Here is a 20,376-nt window from a genome sequence, read left to right as displayed (position 1 = left end):
ACATTCCTAACTTGAGAAGTAAGAAGTGCTGATGAAGATCATAGATCATTGCTACATGGGCAAAATACTTAACTGAAAACTATCCCTGTATTGGCTGTGTCAATATCGTATTGTGATCTGTTTTTTTCAGACACCTAATTATTCCTTCAGATAGTAGTTACTCTGAGATTAGTCCTGAGCAGCATATATCATCTTGGTTTACGTATATTGAAGATGCTTCTTTGTGGCTGTGTTCCAATGACCTTGTCTGAGCAAAGATGTTTTAGAAAAATGTTGACTATAGTAACATTAAATTTTAAAAAAAACAGCTCAGTTTTGACAAGCTTCTTTAAGAGGAAGCCAAAAGAGTAACTGAAAAGGTAGCTGAAAATGCTGTATTGAGATGGTCATGTTGTCATATGCTGACTGTGAAGATAGCATTATTACCCAGAAAGATATAGACCAGGAAGGTGATGTCCTTTGAGAAGTAGAAGTTGTTGAATTAAGGAAAACTGAAAAGAGCAAACAAAGTAGAAGTCTGTTAAGACAGGGGGTTTGAGAACTGGTTTTCTAAGTGTATTAAAACTTGGAAATCTTGCACATTGGAAGCAAGAAACTTTTTAGGGTCACTAGAGCTCATGGAGACATGAAAGGGCACCTAGGGGAAGTCAGATCATGTAATAAAAATTAAACAAACTATTTGCATTACTTTTTGTCAGAGAAGGGCTTAAGAGACCTCTCACCAGAACTTTCTTTGACTCCAGGCAATTGTCATTTTAAATTTCATTAAGGACTCTTTAGATCTGTCAGCAGAATAATTGCTGTACAGCCATGTCTGGTGGTATATGCTGAAGAATTCCAGAGCAACTTAAGCATGAATCCATGGTGGATGGGTTGAACTTTAGACGAGTTCTGATTGTCTAGCTCCTGTGCTGTTGTCCCGTGCAAACTGAAGCATTAAATGAAGCTCTGCATTGCCAGTGTAAGGTAGAAAATAGGAAGCTGATTTCTTAAAACGTACATCGGGGAAAGAAATATAGTCTAGTGATGGGTGGTATTCTTTTGAACCTTTCATGATTATGATTAAGAATTGCTACAGTGTTGATCGTCTGAACAGAAGCTCAGTGGGGCGTTGAAGTGAGAGACTGCTTGTGTGCTTGCTGTTTTTCTGACCTTGCTGACATACTAGGGGCTGCTTTTGAAAGACTGCTCTGTGTATGGTAGAGGCTGCAGTGTGTAGAGGAACTGGGACCCCTTCTGTTATCCTTCTTCCCTAATATGGGATGGCTACCGTAAATGTGTAGCTTTTTCAGGAATGTCTGGATCTCCTGGAGTGGTTGGATGGGATTGATACCATAACAAAATAGAATTTATTCGCATGAGTAAACAAAAAGGGGCTAGCGCATGCTTTATTGAAGTCAGTTGTGTCTCTCAAGCGCTCATTTTCTTGAAGGATTTATTGTTAATCCTTATTCATGTGATCAGTCTGATAGCACAGAACTGTTGAATTTTTTTTCAGAAGAATGTTTGAGATTCTTTTTTGAAGACTTTGTAAAACCTGAACACTCACAGGTTTTGTCTTACGGGTTAAATGCTTAGAAGTAACCAAAGGAAAGAATAAATTATTTGCTTTATAATAAGGGAAGGTCACCAGTGGAATTACTGAAGACTCTGCTCTATATATTCATAAATACCTGGAGGGAAGAAATGAATGAGAAAAGGATAGAAAGGATAATAGAAAGCTAGAGCTGGCTGCAGACAGTTGCAGTGGGAGTTCATTGTTCATTAGGTTATAAAATTGCTGATAAAATTAAATTCTAGTAAATACGGAATCGTGAATCTGAAGAAAAATAATTCAGGGTGAATATACCCAGTGGGTGGGCTTTATCTTGGTGGTTATTGTTCAGAAAACACCTTGAAGCTCTTTGCATAATGGTTTCTTTTAAAGAGCAGCTGCATGCTCTAGCAGTTAACAGCAATCTTTGCAAAGATACAGACAGTAAAATGAAAACAGGTGTATGTCATGGACTGAATGGTGTAATTATATGTTGACTCTGACTGCATTTCTGACCACCTGTCAGAAAACATGGTGCAACTGAAAACAAGCTGAAGAAGGTTAACAGTGATCAAACTTTGGACCTGCTCCTGTGTAAAGAGAGAAAAACAGATGAGGATAGCTAGCTTGAAAAAGAGCTGGTGGATAGAGACAAGCAGATGTTGATTGGGAGCCTGAGAAGAGATATGTTTGGAGATGAACTGCCAGTAATAACTCTTTTCCCCCAAGAAAAAGAGCATCAGATAAAATAATTATCAGGCAGCAGTTTAAAATAAATCACTTATTTATTCTGATGCATACTTAAATTCTCATAGAGTACCATAAATGACAAAAACATAAATGGGCTAAAAAAGGCCTGGAAAAGTCAGTGGAACAAAAGTCCTTTGAGCTGATACACATTATGGTTGGGATTCACCCCAAAAGTATGCCAAATGAAATTACGGGAGGCTTGGAAGGATTGCTGCAAGGGAGCTGGATAACTGTTTTGTCTTCTCATGCCATCACCTGGTATCTGGCTACTGCTGATTTTCATAAGCAGAACAATGGGAAGTCTCTAGTTGGGCCCCACTGCTGTTTGGTGTATTCAGGTATTTTCTTAATTGGTTTTGTCCTCTTGGAAAGGGGGGAAAAAAAAAAGTATACTTTTATAGCAACAAAAAAAACCAGGAGCATGTTAGTTTGTATTTTCTGTCTTGCTCTGAAGTTTAGAAATCAGGTAGATTTATCAACAAGTTGAATTAAGTCTGCTGTGTAGTTAAATGTTTGATTGTGGATCCAGGCCCAGTTTAAGATAAGAGAAAGGGCAAACAGTAATTCTAAGTATGTATGCCTTGTAGAAGTATCTTTGCTTTGCTGCTAAAATATCTTTGTGTAAGGAAAAGAATCCTGACACTTAAATAGGGCATATGATCTGTTGGAGGCTGTTAGAGTGGTAATTATCTAATAAAGCGCATTGCAAAAGTCTTCGGAGAAGAGTTGGGTTCTATTAGAGATGTGTGAAACTGTCTGCTAGGGTTTGTGTCCTGTGTCTTTTGACATCTGTAGCGTTTAGGTAATGTGATGAGGGCTGATGCGTACGTATTGCTGAGATTACTGTGAGGTGCTGCCATGATAATTAAGTATAAATGTGTCTGTCTCAGAACCCAAACCCTCCAGTTCCACATATGAAAGCCTAACTGTTGTGGCATTCACCTTTTGAGAAAGTACTTCTGGTTTTGGTTAAATGGTGATATTAAATAAAGCCGATGGCCTGTTTTTGTTGTAATTTATTGTAATAGTTAAATCAACTTTTTAACTGATGCTACTTTCTCCTTTAGACTACATGAAGAGATAATTGACTTCTATGACTTCATGTCCCCTCGTCCTGAAGAAGCAGCTATGAGAAGAGAAGTGGTGAAAAGAATAGAAACAGTCATCAAAGATCTTTGGCCTACAGCTGATGTGAGTATAACTTAACTGTTGGCTTGCTTCTCCAGTAAATTATAGAGCTTGGTTCACTTAGCCTTGCTTTTATCTTTCTGTGGTTTAGAAATAAACAGGTAAGACTTCAAACTTGAGGCGATTGACTTAATATCGCAGCTCTTGCAGTACTTGACTGTTTATTTTAATAAGTGGAGGAAATTTAAAACCTAGATTTCAGGCTAATGAAGGCTACTTATAATTTTTTCATTTTGAGAAGTGGTGATGTGAAGAACTTTCCACTTTAAGAAGTGCATTTCATAAAATAAAGCTTATTAAATTGATTGTCTCTGCATGACTTAATTTTGAATATTCAAATGAGACTACCTGTGTATCTATTTCTGCTTGGAGTCCTGACTATGGTTGTTTGTAAATACAAATATTTTACATAAGAACAGTTAAAAACTCCAGGTGTTTTTTTCTGTACTCTTCACATATTTGAAATTCAGGGAAATACTTTAGCCCTGCTCTTGTGGTAAAATTGGACTTTACTTTCTGAGATATCCTGTAGTGAAAGTTGTTGTGTTTTCAAACCTTTTATTACCCAAAGAGTAAGTTTCCTCCAAACAGAAAAGAACCAAAAGGAATGCAATGTAAACTGTATTTATTAGCATCACCTTTCTGATTATGAGCTAGTAGTGTTGTCATTAATAAGCAGAAAAACATTTCAGAAACACTGTGATTTCACAGCCTTCCACGGGAAAGAGTGAGGACTGTGGCCACAGTACCGATCTAAAGATACTGGAAAGCTCATCTACTTCATCCTTACCTGTGATTTTACTTAGTAATAACATTTCTGCTTGTGGGAACAGATATACACACTGAAATGGCCCAGTGTTGCCCAGCCTTTTCATAGGTTACTTCAAAAAAGTGAACTTGTAAGTTGTGCTTTACTGTAGCAGAGGGGGAATAACGTATGAATTGTCTCAAATATTTCCCTTAAACTCTTCCAATTTCAGCAAAGCTATCCTATGAAGGATGAAGGGAGCCGGAAGGAGGGAAATTTATAACATCTTATACTTCTGTCGAACTGGAAATAAGCGGTGAAAAGTACTCGTTTCAAAAGTTCATGCTCTGCTTTCTAGTAAGATTGGTAGTCATTTCATGTTAAAAATAAAAAAACAATTTCCCCTGAAGTTGCAAATACGGTGTATTTTTACACGCTTAACAGAGTATGGACTAAAGTAAGTTTAATAGCTTTTTTACTGGGCTATATCCTTAACAGGTCCAGAAGAATCTGAAGTCCTGTGAGAGTAAATGAAGTGAGCGTTCATAATTACAAGATACTTCACTGGTGTATTTTTTTTTTCAGGTCCAGATATTTGGCAGCTTTAGTACAGGGCTTTATCTTCCAACTAGGTAAGTAATAATTTACTTGTATATAAAAGCTTGTCTTCTTTTAGAGTAATGGTAAATTTCAAAGTGGAATTTAGACTGAAATGTGTAAACCTACCAAATGACCAGTAAAATTTTTGCCTAATGTCCCATGTGACAAAGGAAAGAGCTTTTGAACTTAGACTTGAGGTAAATATTTGATATATCATTGCACTGTTCTAGGTACTTACTGACCCTTTCAATTACCTTTTCTTCTTTCTGCCTAGGGTTAGTCTTTGTCTCTTTGTTTTCAAGAGAGTGAAATTGCATGTTTAGTATTTCCTGTGTGAAGATTGCATTTTTCTAAATAAGGTGTGTCACGGAGTTACTGTGCAAAAAATCAGAGGAGTAATCACAGCTGTGTTTTCCCATTTTTTTTGGAGAGCAAAATGTCTTAATTCAGTGTTTTGTATCTTAGTGGTTCAATAGATGGATGTAGAAAACCTGTGTAGCTGTGTCTTTAAGACTTACGGTGTTTTTACATCAATGAAATTTTCAGTAGGAAATGACTGGAAATTTAATTTTTGTGAATAACAATGGCTGATAAAAATTGTTTTGATTATTGACATGCTGTCAACATGGGTAGATGAGGGATGGGATTGGGTTGTGGAGGTCAGAGGGGAGGGAGCAAGAGGGGTAACAGGGAGAAGAGCTCAAAGAATTCATCAGAGAACTGGAAGCAAGAAACTAGAATACTACTTTGGGACCTAAGGCACACTAGGCCATCTCTTAACAATGCTAAAGGAACCTTACTGGGAACCTAGATTGAAAGTTGCAAAATGGTTTCCCTAAAGGACTTGTAATATGTAGAGTGTCAATTTTATCTTTTTTTTTTTTTTTTTTGTGGAATATTAGGCTTTAGACTAAATGAATCTCATGGTGTGTTTTTGTTTTTTTTTTTTTTTGTCTAGCGATATTGATTTAGTTGTTTTTGGGAAATGGGAACGGCCCCCTTTACAGCTGCTGGAGCAAGCACTAAGAAAACACAATGTGGCTGAGCCATATTCCATTAAAGTACTTGATAAAGCTACGGTAAGTAATAGTCTTCGGAATACTGAACTGAAAAGCTCTCAGACCCCTTAAGACCTTAGTGATAGTGTTCTTAATTCATGAAGCAAATGATACTGTCTTAAGGACAGTGTATTGCTCTGTGCAAGATTTTAGTAGAATATGTATGTGCTTAGCAATAGCACACAGGTTTTTACATGGGCAACACTAATTCTGTGTACTGTATTTGCTGGATGGCCATACTTTATGCTTACGTTGTCAATAAAGATCTGAAAGTCAATATCTGCAAAATATCTAGTAAAATATGTTAACTACTTGTATAATGTTTTTCCACTGACCTTTGAGAGGACTTTGTTTACCTAGAGGCTGGTAAATAGAGCTGTATAGCTTGAAACTCCCTTTTTTCAGGTTGTCTTGTTTCTGATGGCATGGTGAAGTATCCCAAACCTAACATTTGTTTTTCCTTTCCGAAATGTGCTACTTAAGAGCTTTATTTCATTTATGAAATCAATGTCTACTATCTCTTGCATTTATCTTGTAAGCCTGACAGATCACACTGAATATGTTAAAACCTCAAAATATGAGAATTTTGTTACTGAGCAAGTGCTGTTTTCTCTGGGAGACTAAGCAGAGCATTCCAGACTTCTATTTAGCAAGCTGTTAGGTTTTGTGGTCTCTGAAATAGGGTGGCTCTTTGAGGTCCAGAAGATTCTTATGGTTCCTATTGGAGTAGCAGTACATAACAGTAGCTCTGGTAATCTTTGGTTTACCTGAGAATGTCTGGGATTTTCAGAATCAGTGATGGAAAATGTCACTAGGCTAGGCTTATCAATTTTACTAGCCTTTCTTATTTCCCTCTGCTGTTGGTATAAAATGCTGCTATACTGCTTTTTTTTTGTTTTCCATTTCAGATTAAAAAGACAAGAAGTTCAATTTAAAATGTCAGCTGAAGTTCAGGTTACGATTGTAAGACGGTTTTCTAGGATACTGCCTTCAAGGTGGTGGTGTGAGACTGAACTACATATTCAGTAGTTCTATTATACTTTATATCTGCCAGAAGAGAAAGTATTGCTATTCCTGCTTTGTTTATCCATTCTGGCTTTCGTTTGACTCTGCAGTGAACCAGTTCAGTTTGATAAACCAACAGACAGTGGTTTATTTTTTCTGCTAGGCTAGTCTTCTGTCAGTTTAGCAAGTGAATGGTGCAGTTCTGGGTCAGATGAATACAGTTCCCACATGTTATGAGAGTAGAATATCTCCTATTAACAGCAGTCAGTCATTAAAGTAAGTAAATTTAGTTGTCCTGCAGAACACAGATATTGCAGATAGGAAGACACATATGTAATAGCTCTGGGAGAGTACATGAGTGAGTGTAAGTTACTGTGATTTTACATGCCTGTGTGTTTAACCATGTCACTAAAAAGCATTTGCTTGTCAGTTAAGTTAGGATTGTTATCTTTTCTCAAAGATAACTTGTCTTGGTAGTTGCTTTCATTTGGACTGATAATATAATGTGTCTTAAGTAAGCTGGAGAATAGCACTAGTCTTGCATTTCTGGGCATTCACAAAACCTTGTTTTAATCTTTTCAGGTACCGATAATAAAACTTACTGACCAGGAGACAGAAGTGAAAGTTGACATCAGTTTTAATGTAGAAACTGGTGTGAAGGCAGCTCGATTTATCAAGGAATACATGAAGGTATCAGCTGTATAGTGAATGCTATACTACTTACAAAGGATATGCTAGATGCTTAGCTAACCTTTTTTTGGTATGGCTTAAGACTTTTGAAAATTTATTGCTGAAGACTATTTTAATTAATACTAAACAAACATGTATATTTTCATTTACTTTCTACGGGTATCAATTCACTGCTGCCTTCAAATGCTAGGTGTTTGTGTGGATAAACCTGTACACTGAAAGGTCTTCTACAGTCATATCTAGATCTGCAGATAGGTACTAAACTTTGCTTCTAAAGTAAGTCTGTTCATTGTGCTTACCTTGAATTTAGGTGATGCTTGATTATGAATACTATCTTGCTAAACAATGTCTAAAAAGAATTCTGTAGCTATGTACTTAAAATCAAATTTACTTCTATGCTTTGCAGTAAAAGTACTGTTTAGATGGAAAACTTTGACTGTAATGAGTGACACTGGCATTCAAAGAAGGATATAAAAGTCTTTATTGGGGGGGGAGGAAATAAACTTGCTATGTAAGCTGTTTGGTCAAATAAGAGGTGAAGTCTATTAACCTGTTTCTAGAATAAAAAAAAGGCATGTTTCAGTTCTTCCTGTGGAAACACTTTATAGCATACTACTGAATAACGTTTCTGTATTATAAGATGAATCTTCTTGTGTTGAGATTGTGTAGTTCTTTTTTTATTTTGGAATGTTGACGTTATCATTGATAAGACTTATTTTGCTTTGCAGAAATATTCTTTGCTGCCTTACTTGATTTTAGTATTAAAACAGTTCCTCCTTCAGAGGGACTTGAATGAAGTTTTTACTGGTGGAATTAGCTCTTACAGCCTAATTTTAATGGCAATTAGTTTCCTGCAGGTAAGTCTGTTCCTTATTTGTTTCTGTGTTCTTCAAAGTATTTTGGTTTCTGTTCTTATGCCCTGTTATGGTGCTGGTTCTTTAGATTCCACTCACAGCATGTAGCTTCACTGTTATGGCTCTAGGTGTTTGATCATCGGTAGCTCCTATGGACTACTTCCCAAGCTTCTAGGTACTTCTGTTCACCGTATGAACTGAAAGAGGAGCAGGAGCCTTGTAAATACCGTAGAAGCTGTGCATTTCTTTCTGTACTGGTGCCTGTGATGCAGATTATGCTACCTTCCTGGGCAGCCTGTGCTAGTACCTGAATGATTTTACTGGTGTTTTGTAAATCTGGCAGGATGCAGTTTAAGTCTGTTGCTTCCTAGGCTATTGATACTGAATGTACAGAGTAGTTGATTTCAGTGTTTATTAAAATTATGAAATCAGTCAAGTTGTTTTTAATTAAGTGTTGGTTAGATTTTGACATACTTAAAGCTGGCAGTGTAGGTAACTGATAAAACAGCTAATGAGTTTTAACTTCTTCCAAGACATTTTTGTGACAGTAAGCTGTTTATGAGCGTGACAAGGTACGGTGCTAACATCTCTCAGCAACTGTGATAAAGGAAAAACCTACATATTCTGCTGCTGTGAATAATTGAAATATTACTATAGGTTTTTACATACAGCGTATAACGTGGGGAGCTTGAGAAAAGAACTGTATTTGTTAAATAGTTTCCGCCCCGCTTCTGAAAACATTAAGACTGATGGATTTTCTCTGAAAAATCAGGTATTACTCTGCTACTAAGCTGTAATGCAGTATGCAGTACTTCATTTCTTTTGGTTTAGGGTAAAGAAATTAGTAATCCTCAAAGCCAGAAGAGGGAAGAAAGAATTCTTTGGCTTCCAGATACTGCTGAAGTGCTGCCCCCTCTTGGTTATGTGAAAATAGTTTAATTACATGAAGAATTAATGATTTGGTTCAGACTTGAGTAAAGAGCTTATACTCAGCTGTTTAAATGAGAGCTTTTTGTTACACTGTTATGGTCTGAAAAGCATTAATTTTTAATAATTAATAGCTGTTCTGTGTCACAGCTGCATCCAAGAATTGATGCCAGGAGAGCTGATGAAAACCTTGGAATGCTCCTGATAGAATTTTTTGAACTCTATGGAAGGAATTTTAACTACTTGAAAACTGGTATTCGAATAAAAAATGGAGGTGCCTATATTGCCAAAGAAGAAATCATGAAAGTCATGACTAATGGTTATAGACCATCCATGCTATGTATTGAAGATCCTCTCCTGCCTGGTAAGCTTGTACACTTCTTGCAATATTCCGGAGTTCTGGCTCAACTTGTGCTCTCACACCTTATGATAGAGTCCCTAAAGTCTGTCAAATGAATTAAGCTGCACTGAGGAGACACTGTTGCTGGTGTCGAGGTATAGTTACAGAGTTGGGCTAAGGGGTAAGGAGCTGAAGTCTCCCAAGATTCATAGCCTGAGTCAATTGAATTGCAGGCAAACAGTGCAGATATACACTCAACATTGTTGCGTTATGTAATAAGATTCACTAACATTGCTGAGAGGTAGTGAAAGAGGTCTGGGAAATCCTGGAAGGTGGTTTGTTAGTAGGAGCGGCACTCTGTTGTTCATTATGAGAGAATGAGAACGTAAGGTGTAGCTTTTCCTGCCAGTCTGTGGTGCCATACTTCAGATAAATTATGCCATGTGTTAAAGAAATGTGCCAAATTAGATACCTGTTCTGCAGAGCACTGCAGTAGAGGCTGCACAGAAATGTGGGTGTATATCCATGAATGTATAGCAAGGGAGCAGCTGTATTACGGTGTTTGTGTGAAGAGTGGTTTGCATAACTGGCTTCTGTGCTGCACAGGGACCTTTAGAGAATGCCAACTGTAGCTGCGTGTGCTTTTGAAAGTAATTAACTTAAACTGTTTTTTTTCTTTAAGATTTGGTTTTGATTCAGTAAACTTCAAAGTAATCGAGATTCATTTTCACTGAGCTCCCCCCCAAAATTTCCAGCTTTATAGTACTCAGTTTGGATTCTATTTAGACTGTCACAAGTATCTGAAATCCCAAAGCAACTTTTTAACCAAGTTAATTTTCAGTTAATTTGGACTTCAGCATTAGTATTTCTAGAATGTAATTGGCACTCAAACTCCATACTGTCATGCCTTGTGGGTAGACTGCTTATGTACAGCACTTTTAAAGCAAATACCATGGATCAGCAGCTGAGGTCTGGCACCTGTCTAAATACTCAATATGCTGAATGTTCATAGTTCTGTGTAACAGGTTGCTAGCTAAGATGCTCGTTTGTTTAACCACATCTCTGATATGTTTGTAGCTCTGAGTTCGTGTCCGTGACTCCTGCACTTGGCCAGGCATAGGTGTGATTTTTGCAGAACTCTCATTGCGTTATTGAGAATTCCTGCAGTAGCTTACTTGAAGACCCTTTTAGTAGCAGCATGAGCCATATTTCTCCAGAGTCAAAAACGTTTACTGTCATCCAGTTGAGTTCCTTTCGATCTGCTGAGGACTGGAAGAGAAGAAATTATGCATGCTGCACAATGTTTTAATTGCTGCTAATAGTGCTTTGAAATGTTTCCTTTTCTCCGATGATTCTTCAGAGAAGGGAAAAAAATATAAATTGCATGTTAAATAGGGGCTCTGAACTGTTGTTCTTAGCATAAATCTTGCAGAAGCAAAGAACTGTAGTTGAGAAGAAAGATACGTAGTTATGTGCTATTGAGGAGTTGGTAAGAATTAAATTTTAGATGAGGTTATATGGGCTGAGATAATGTAATTCTTAGAGGAGAAAATGTTTTGGCAAGGGAAAGGGGAGCTGACAATAACTTGAAGTTATCTGACCACTATGTCCCATAGGGATATTTTCTGGCAGCTCCCCCAAAGCTTCAAAACTTGCCTAATGGAACTAAGAGAAAAAATACGTAGAACATATAGGATGACTCTTTGAATAAGATCTCACAAATGCAGCCTCCTTAAATCTAGACTTCATCACATATTCTTACAGTATCTAGAAGTACCTGTCAAGTGTATGTAGATAATGTCTAGAATTCTGTTACTTCAGTTCTGGTACAGCTTGTGTCCCAGTACAGAAAACTTTCATGGGTTCAGGTCCTTGCCCAGTTGACAAGTTATCATCTATGCTTGATTAATTTGTGGTCAGATCCACTCAGTGTTGAATTCCATGAGGGTCAGTGTCAGTGCTGTTGAGGAGGTGGCAACAGGTATTTTGGTAAAGACTGGATGCAGATGTTTCTTGGTTTAAGTTAGCGTAAGCTGCTGCAGAGTTTTACCCTAAAGCCTGTTGTTGCACTGCATGCACAAGATTTTAATCTTCTATTGCAATCCATTCTTAGCCTGATCACAGCTTTCTCTAAAGTTCTGGTTAAGCCTTGGAAGAAGACTTTGAAAGATGACTTGTTAATCCAGAAATCAGACAAAAATACAGGGATGAGAAAAAGCCTTTACATTTCTCAAGATTATCCAAGTAGTCTAAAAGTCCCTCCTATGAGTGTATGCACTAGTCAGCAATAGGATGCTGAAAGGTATAAGAACAGCATTAGACAGTTGTGTAGGGGACAGGATTAAATTCAGTGGGATTAGTTCTTATGAATTGGAGGAACTGCTTTTTTTTTTTTTTTTCAGTTAAATGGTGATTTCTGGCTAACAGATAACTGTTGGTATCAGAAGGATCTGATATTTAGTTCTACCTTTTCAGTACCTTCTGTTAGTACCTAGGTTTGGACAGAACAGGAATCAACCTGTTGTGTTGCTGTTTTGGATGTGTAGTAGGTTTTGTTCAGAATGTCCTAGGTGTTGTAGGGTTTCCTCTGAGATTCTCAAAGACTGATTATTGGGTGCTAGAGGATTATAATTTCTGTGATTTGTGAATCAAGATCCCAACAAGATGTCAAGAGTCTGTACCTGAAATGGGAAGTGTGTTCAGGTCTGGATTTGAGATGTCAGACTAACCTAGCTGATGATGCATTTTAAAGTGATAGTTTATACTTGATCTTCACACATAGTGTAAGATTCTTCATCTTGAGTTAGTGTCCTAGGACAGGATAACAAAAATCTTTCCCATACCATCATCCAAAGAAGTGAGTTTCTGTAAACATCTTGTAGCTGCTACCACTTCAGTTTCTTAAAGCAGGTGTCCTTTCTTTTTTGTGTAAAAAAAGTGAAAGCGTTGATTTAGGAAAACTATAAAGCTGGGCACTCTGTTCACAGGAACCTCTTGGAGCAGGGTAGATGATACCATCCTAGAAGAGGTATGTGCAGAGTTGGTTTAGCAGTATCCTGTCTTGGAAGACATGACTCTGGTTGCACATGACACACCTTTAGTCTGTGGTTGTGAAACAAACGATATTTTTTCAGCAGATTGTTAGGGAAGCTTATTGTTTTATGCCTTTGAATCAGGTGATTCTCAAGGTCCTTCTGTTCTGAGCATCAGAAATGACTGAAATGATATATATCTTGGTTCAGATTGACAGTGGCAAGAGTATTTTAAGATATTGAGTTCTTCCTGTGCATCGTCCTTCATGAGAGGTCGTTACTCATTCTGAATTGCTATGGGTACTAACAAAAGTTCTAAACCTTAAATTCAGTGTGTTTTCTTTGAAAAAAGACTCTAACTTGCAGGACTAATTATGCTTCACATTGCTTGTTTCTGCATCTGGATAGATCATAAATACAGAAAGTAATTAGATTTGAGATCAGCAACAACTATTGGGTTTATCTGTTCTAGCCTTAGCGGCTGCCTGGAGTTACTCACTGAAGCTTTTCAATGTTTGCTGTTTGTCATTAAAGATGCAAATATATGTGTGTATAAAATATATGCTTTTATAAAAATGCACAAATGCGTTGAAGTTAGCATCTGAAAGAACCCCTTTAATGCTGAAAATTGCAAAGAGGTACTTACTAGATAATAGCTTAACATAAATGGATCTGCTTCAGTCCTGGCTCATGGTCCTGCCTTTACCTTTCCAGACCATGTTCTTAAAGCTGCTTCAGGTAATGGAAGGCTACCTGATGGAGCGATGGAAATCTTAGGCATGCTCCTTTAGGGAGGAAGGCTTTGGAAGAAAGAATGAGGATTGAATTATACATGAAATCACACACCATTGTTATATACTAATGTGCGCTTGAGGATTAAAGTCTGACTTTTTTAAGAGTGAGAGCATTTGGGTTATGTGCTTTAACTGTTTAATCTGTAGATCATGACAAAAGGAGGATGCTCAGGTGTAATATGCGATCTACTAATGAGCTTCCAAAAGAAAATCTATTCGGGACAGCTAATGCAAACATGTGATCTTCTGGCTTCTTTATGTTGCTTTCTGGATTGGGTAGAGCCACGCCTATACAGACTTGGCCGGTACAGTTCACAGGAGTTCATGTAGTACCTTTGGCTCCCATACCTGCTTTTCAGCTGCAGTGCAAGTCAGGAGCTCTGAAGGCGATAATTGAGTAGGATGTGTTTATTCAGACATTTTTATGAATTACAGGTGCAGAATGAGGCAATCCAGGAACCTAGGCATGCTATGGCATGAGCTATCCTGCCTCTGTTCTCAAACCTGATTCAATCAAGAGTCATACACAACTTTGGTTTAAATTAAACTGCCCAAATTTTGCCATAAGTGGATTAGGGAAGGCTTATGATTTCTTTCACTGCCACAACAGTGGAGGTGGCAACAACTGATGAAAGGAGTAACCAACAATTTGTAGCAGTGTCTTAATTTTGGTGTAACTCCATGCAGGATGCTTGCCAAATGCAGATGTTTTAGTACCAAATTAGACTAAACTAATGCTATTTGAGTGTGTATTATTCCTGTTATGTGAATTTGTAGAATAATTTGGTTGGAAAATACCCTTAAGATAGAGTCCAACTGTAGATGGACTTGAATTTAGTGGTAGGTACAATTCTGTGTGTTGAGCCACTTGTACGTATTCCATTTCTGTATTGCTTCTCAATTTAATTCTTTTGTGTGTATATATGTATTTAACGTTATTATGTGGAAGATGGCATTGTTGCAGGACACAACAATGTGTCCTGCCCCTGGAAAACCTGTACTAAATTTAATCATTGTTTTTCTAGTAGAAATAACATTTTTTGCATGATGATTTCTTGACCACTGAAATACTTTCATATATTCAGATGCCTTTGGACCAAACCCTTTGTGAAGTCCTCTACTACTTTGTAGTGCAGCCCTTAACTCCAGTGTTTCTTCCTAGATTAGTTGCCCTAGGCCCACAATGGTCTCTGCTTCTACTTCAGGCTAGAATCCAACTGCCAATAAGCCATTTAGAGAGGCCTCTGTAATTTCGAGCCTGGGTACTGCAGTGGTGCATTCAGAACAAGATAGGTACAGTAAAAAGGAAGTATTTCTTCATCCGTTATTTGACCATATAAATTACTGAAGAAATTCTGTGTTCCCAAAATGCTTTTATATTTGCAGTCCATTTTCATTTGTTATGTTTTTCTGTTAAACTGGCATTATGGTTGGAGAATCTTGAAGGACTAAAATGTGTTGTCAGCTAGTAAATCTAGGGCTGTTTTTCTCCTGGATGGCAGACCTCAGCATGTTTGACTGTAATGGCTTGATGGACAAAATACGTTGAGTGAAAGGTTCCCTTAAAGTCAAATTCAACCTCATTGGATTCAGTCTTGCAGAGGATAGATTCTGTCCCTTACCCATCAATTTTTCAAGCAGATTTTTCATTAAAACCTGTTTGTGGGCCCTGATCTGCTTTTCAGGCTTAAAACAAACATATTCGATGGTTCATCCCTTTCCAGTGTTGTCACAGCATTTCAAGCATCATTCTGAAGGGGAGGGAACTTTTTACTGTAAGCAGCTTTCTACCCACTCAAGATCTAGTCTGTATTTTAGACATGCAATTTGAAGGAAGTTTTGTGTTTCTTCAGTTGAGTGGTAACGGTGAACCTTTGGTGTCTGGTGCCAAATATATCTACAAGAAAACCCTCAAATGCTAGTAATAGCTATTATTGTCAAGACATTTTTAAGTGCCAAATGGGAGCCCACTGCTTGTACATTGTTACTGATACAGAAGCTTTAGCATGTTCTTAACTTCTGCAGTTCCTCATGTGGCACTGATTTAGGAAGGAGTTCTGCTATAAATGTCATGTTTGAAGAGGAGCAGTCAAGCAGTGCCACTAATTTGATCAGAAAACAATACTGCACAAACTTCTGGAATCCTCTATGATAGTTTTGACAAACGGATTTATTCTGTGGGGAAAAATAGTCCATATGATCTGGTTTATTAATCTGTAGTTTTGATAAGATTAAATAGGGATTGGAGTAAGTATACCTGACCCTATGAAGATAATGTGGTTGCACAAGTGGGATATTAAGCAGAATTTGGCCTACAGAAACTCTACTGGTAAGTGAGACGTGTTGCTTTCAGCTTGGTAGATTCCCTCTTCAGGTAGCTCTAAGAGCTTTGAGCTGATTTCCATTCTCTGTTTTTCAGGTCCTGGTACATCGGTATTTTGAAAGTGGTAAATTGAATGCATAATGTTGTGTCATTCCTAGGGTTAGCTTCCTTTGAGATAGGCACACTTAGTTGTTCCTGATATAAGTAGGTTGAGATAACGAGTTTAAACAGAGTTAAGCTGTATTGTTAAGGCTTCTAAGATTTAAGTATGAATAATTTTCTGGTTACTGATATTAAAAAAAGATGATCTGATGACTGTCACATTATTTCAGGAAACGACGTTGGCAGAAGTTCTTACGGTGCCATGCAAGTGAAACAAGTTTTTGATTATGCCTACATTGTTCTTAGCCATGCAGTATCACCACTTGCAAGATCATATCCAAATAGAGATTCTGAGAGGTAATTAGTCCACTTTTTGAATATCCATTTGTCTGTGTAATCAATTAGGAGTGTTTGAGTCTAAATCAATAGAAGGGATATTGTTGTTTATTCTTTAACTGTGGCTGTATTGAAATCTGCCCAGAAATTTAGGCTGCCTGGTGGTATGAAATTGTAATACCTCAGTGTGTAGCACTGAAATGAAGACAGCATGACCAAACCCAGGATGAGTCTAATACGAGGTTCTCTTAGTGTGGAAGGGAGTTGGGAGATAACTGGTCTTTCCTCAAACATTCTGCTTAAAGTATTTCAAAGGAAGGTCTGCTGGTATAATGTTCGGTATGATGTATGCCTGTACTATGTCAGAAACAAATGTATGTGATCAAATTGCTTGCTTAGACACAGAACTAGACAACAAGGCTAGAAATTTCCCTAGTTCTAATACATGCTTCCATAAGCTGTTTTAAAAGGCTTGATATGTAATTAAGCTATTAAAAGAATGAGTTCAGTTTGACCATAATGTCAGAACTGCCATTAAAAGTATCATTCTTCTAGATGTGCCGTTTTTAATGCAGTGCTTAATGTCTGTCAGAGTAACACTGTACAGCTAGTACTTACTCAGCTCTCACCTCCAAGCTTTCTGTTTTTCTGAAAGGAGCAGGAGAAAGAAAATGAAGGCATGTCAGCCATGTTGTATTTTCATTCATGTATCTGCTCCAGCATCTGTTCTAACCCTCAGTACAAATTGGTGCTGGATCAGAAGATGTGTCTTCCCTGAGGCTTCCCTAGAATCCCAGTGGCTTAGAGCTCCCCAGCTAATTGCAGGGAGAGATGCTGTAACAAGCGAGATAAACAGTCTAGATAAAATTCCAAACTCTAGTCAAACTGTTAACTTCCAGCATTAATGTCATTGGAAGGTGAAGCAGTTTTCCTATAGTAAGTTTACCGCAAAGTGGATGCAGTCTTTCACTTGTTGATTTAAAACTGACGGAATTTTGATAGTGCTTGTGAATATCTAGGCTTTCTGTGGTATTAAATTCGTAAAGGTTGAGACTGCACTTGTGCCCGTGATGAAGATACGGGAAGAGTGGTGCAAAGTGTTACACACTGACATTTCAGACTGCTGTTTTAAGATAGATTAAAGGTGTATGTGTTAAATGTGTGCTGGCTGACGTTCTTGTTCTTGAATGACACTTCATTCTTATAAAAGTGTGGATAGAAAAACTTAGGGATTCACGAAGTTTTTCTTGTCTCGGGTCCTGGCCTTCATTAACTTATCTGTGCTTCTCCAAAGGATATAATCATTCTCTTATGAGGTACCTGTATTTATTACACACAACAAAAAGTATATTTGTACATGAATTTAATGGAAGCCTCGGACAGATGTCATCGTGTGCACTTCACATGTACACTTATTACTGTATTTGGGAAAATGTTTGAATTCTATCACAACTTCAAACCTGGAGAGAAGTTCCAGCAGTGTAGTGTTCAGGTCTCATGTATCTGACCTGTCTTTCTGCTCGTTCTGGGCTGTCTGTGCCAGTAATATCTGAGTCTCAGAACTGGTCATGCCAGTGGCTTGACATTCTGTCAAAGGGAGTGGTGTTGCAAGAGGACCAGCATTCAACAATGTCCTGTGTGCAAGTAGTTCCCCCTGCACCAGTTTTGTCTATGCCAAAAGACCTGTAGGTGGACGGTGAGCTGTTTGGTAACAAGTTTATTGCAGAAACTCAACTGCAGGAAATTTTCAGTCTCAGTTTTTAGTTAAACCTGATGTGCTTGGTCAATCCAGGTGTGTTTCAGATCTTTCTTTCACCTGTTAGGCAGAATGGTCTAGGCTCTGTATAAAGACTTTTCTGGTGGCCTGACCTAAACTCGTGGCCGTCTAGGAGCCCTTTGTCCTGATCTGTTTTTTTTCCTTTTCTATGCTCGTTAGTGGTAGGTTAGAAGCTAAACAGTGGGCTCCCTTTAAGAGCAGTGCCTAGCTATATTGCATTCTACAAGAAGGATCAACAGAGTAAATGAAGAGCACTTAAAAGGGTAGGAACTTGCAGAAGGTTGAACTCCTGAGACTGACTTGAGTTTATTCAGTTTTGTTGTAGCTGGGACTAGCTTTCCCTTAAGTGGAGTGATTTGTTCTTGAACCACTTGATGGGTTTGAATTCTTACCAGCTCTTTCCAGGGAAAATTTCTGTGTAGTCATATTTCATAGATGACAATCTCAGCAGATTTCAAGTCTGTCTGGATGATCATTGTTACTGCTGTTTTTCAGAGTCAGTCCAACTCAAGGTAACACAAATGTAAGTTAATTTAAGGTCTCCTAGCCAGCTGCTGCTTCTGATATTCCCCATGTGAAAAAAAGAGTCTGACTTTGGTTCTTCAGCACAGGCCTTTTCCGGGTCCATGTTCTGTAGTAGCAAGTCCAACAGAATAGTAAGTATAGATACAAATCACTGTTACCAGCACCTTTGTTCAAGCTTCCAGATATAATACCTGGAGTGTAGTGGGAGTTGAAAGCTATTGTCTAAGTGGAAACAGTCATAAGCTGAGTCCTGAAGGTAATTCTTACATCTACAAAAATTACCTTAACACTGTTTGTCCCCAGTCTATCTCACCCATCTTCTTTCAAGAACAGCTCAGGAGTAGTAGATAGACAGTTCAGTAGGTTTTGATAGAGAAAACATATTCTCATCATCTTGAAAGGAGAGGTTTTCCCAGTAGGCAGGTGAGGCCATTTTCTCTTGTCCTGTTGCTTTTTACTTGGGAGAAGAGACTGGCACCCACCTCACTAAAACCTCCTTTCAGGTATTTGTAGAGAGCAGTAAGGTTCTTCCCTGAGCCTTCCTTTTCTCCAGACTAAACAACCTCAGTTCCCTCGGCTGCTTCTCATAAGACTTTTTCTCCAGACCCTTCATCAGCTTTATTGCTTTTCTTTGGACACAAAGTTTCAATTTAGTGACCATTTTTCTTGTTTTGTTCTGTTTCTTGATAAACCACAGGAAACCTAACAGGTGTTCGGCAACAAGCTCTTGCTTGTTGATTCATGTTCTTTAATATAGTGGACTATCTGTTACTACCCTGTCCATGGTCTCTATAAAGGTGCAATTTCATCTTATACCTTGTCCAGCCTAACTATCTGTGGGCTATCTCCTGTCAGCTGCCCTTTTTCTTCCTTCTCAGTCTTGTATATACCGGACTCTTGCCTTGGATCAGATCTAGCAGTCCTGTAGTGAGAAGGTGAGTCAGATGAACTGTCTGATCTGACTGAAAACAAATACATCAATGCTTCTGTCATGTCAAGAAGCTGATCCAGCTTGTGACTGCATGATGTGCAGATCAGAAGCAAGAGATGTGCAGGAATTCACATTTGGGGGAAGATGGAGAAAGTGGTATTGTAGCATTTGACAGCCATAAGTTATGCTGATCTGGATGGGACAAAGATGCATCCTTAGGTTAATATATATGTCTGTAGATCAGGATGTTGGTTTGTATGTTACGTGGTTCAGATAGACACGTGTTCAGACTGCATCTCTAAACAGCGGTGTAGACACGTTGGGGAAGCAGATGAGGTCATATAAAATGAGGAATGGAAGACTGGTTCTGCTAAGGTGTGCTCTTCCAGCATAACTAAGACTTGAAACCTTTCTTTGATTCCTAGAGTTGCAGATTGGTAACAGGTTCCTCCTTATTGGTGCCAGACATGTGGTACAGGTGAATGAGGGAAAAGGACTGTCATGCCAAAAGGCCAGAGCTCAGTGATTGAGGAAGCCTTGACAGGGTTTTGCTACTGTGTGCCTGGAGCTGCCATTTACAGGTGACAATCTTCAAAACAACAATAGTCTGGGCCATATATGAAGTGATCTTTCCATGTCTGCTTGAAAGCCGTCTGGTCTCTTCCTAGTGTTTAGTTCAACAGATCTAATTGCTGACGGGTCTGTATGCCAGGTTTGGATTGCCCCTGGATATCTAAGAGTCCTGGGATCTGTCAAAGGGAATGTTAAATTTGCCTGCTAGATTGGCTGACACGAAGCAGAAGTGTGCTTTCTGAAACAGTCCTTCCTTTGCTTCACATCTGGAAAGGCCGGTGGCTGTCAC

The 20,376-nt window shown here is 38.2% G+C and overlaps 1 protein-coding gene across 4 annotated transcripts in view; it reads left to right on the top strand.

Moving 5' to 3' along the window:
* The window catches only part of TENT4A (terminal nucleotidyltransferase 4A), a 59,125-nt gene that overhangs the window by 10,993 nt on the left and 27,756 nt on the right, over positions 1-20,376 (top strand). For all 4 annotated transcript variants that reach the window (XM_032981740.2, XM_032981739.2, XM_032981738.2 and 1 more), the window contains exons 2-8: positions 3,352-3,475; positions 4,806-4,852; positions 5,779-5,899; positions 7,466-7,573; positions 8,302-8,430; positions 9,505-9,718; positions 16,176-16,302. In XM_032981740.2, coding sequence (XP_032837631.2) covers positions 3,352-3,475; positions 4,806-4,852; positions 5,779-5,899; positions 7,466-7,573; positions 8,302-8,430; positions 9,505-9,718; positions 16,176-16,302 — 870 coding nt within the window. The remainder of the gene's footprint in view (positions 1-3,351; positions 3,476-4,805; positions 4,853-5,778; positions 5,900-7,465; positions 7,574-8,301; positions 8,431-9,504; positions 9,719-16,175; positions 16,303-20,376) is intronic.

The sequence above is a fragment of the Tyto alba genome, unplaced genomic scaffold (assembly GCF_018691265.1).
Source record: "Tyto alba isolate M040663 unplaced genomic scaffold, T.alba_DEE_v4.0 Super-Scaffold_48, whole genome shotgun sequence".
Taxonomy (NCBI): Eukaryota; Metazoa; Chordata; class Aves; order Strigiformes; family Tytonidae; genus Tyto; species Tyto alba.
This window is presented reverse-complemented; position numbering and strand designations above follow the sequence as displayed.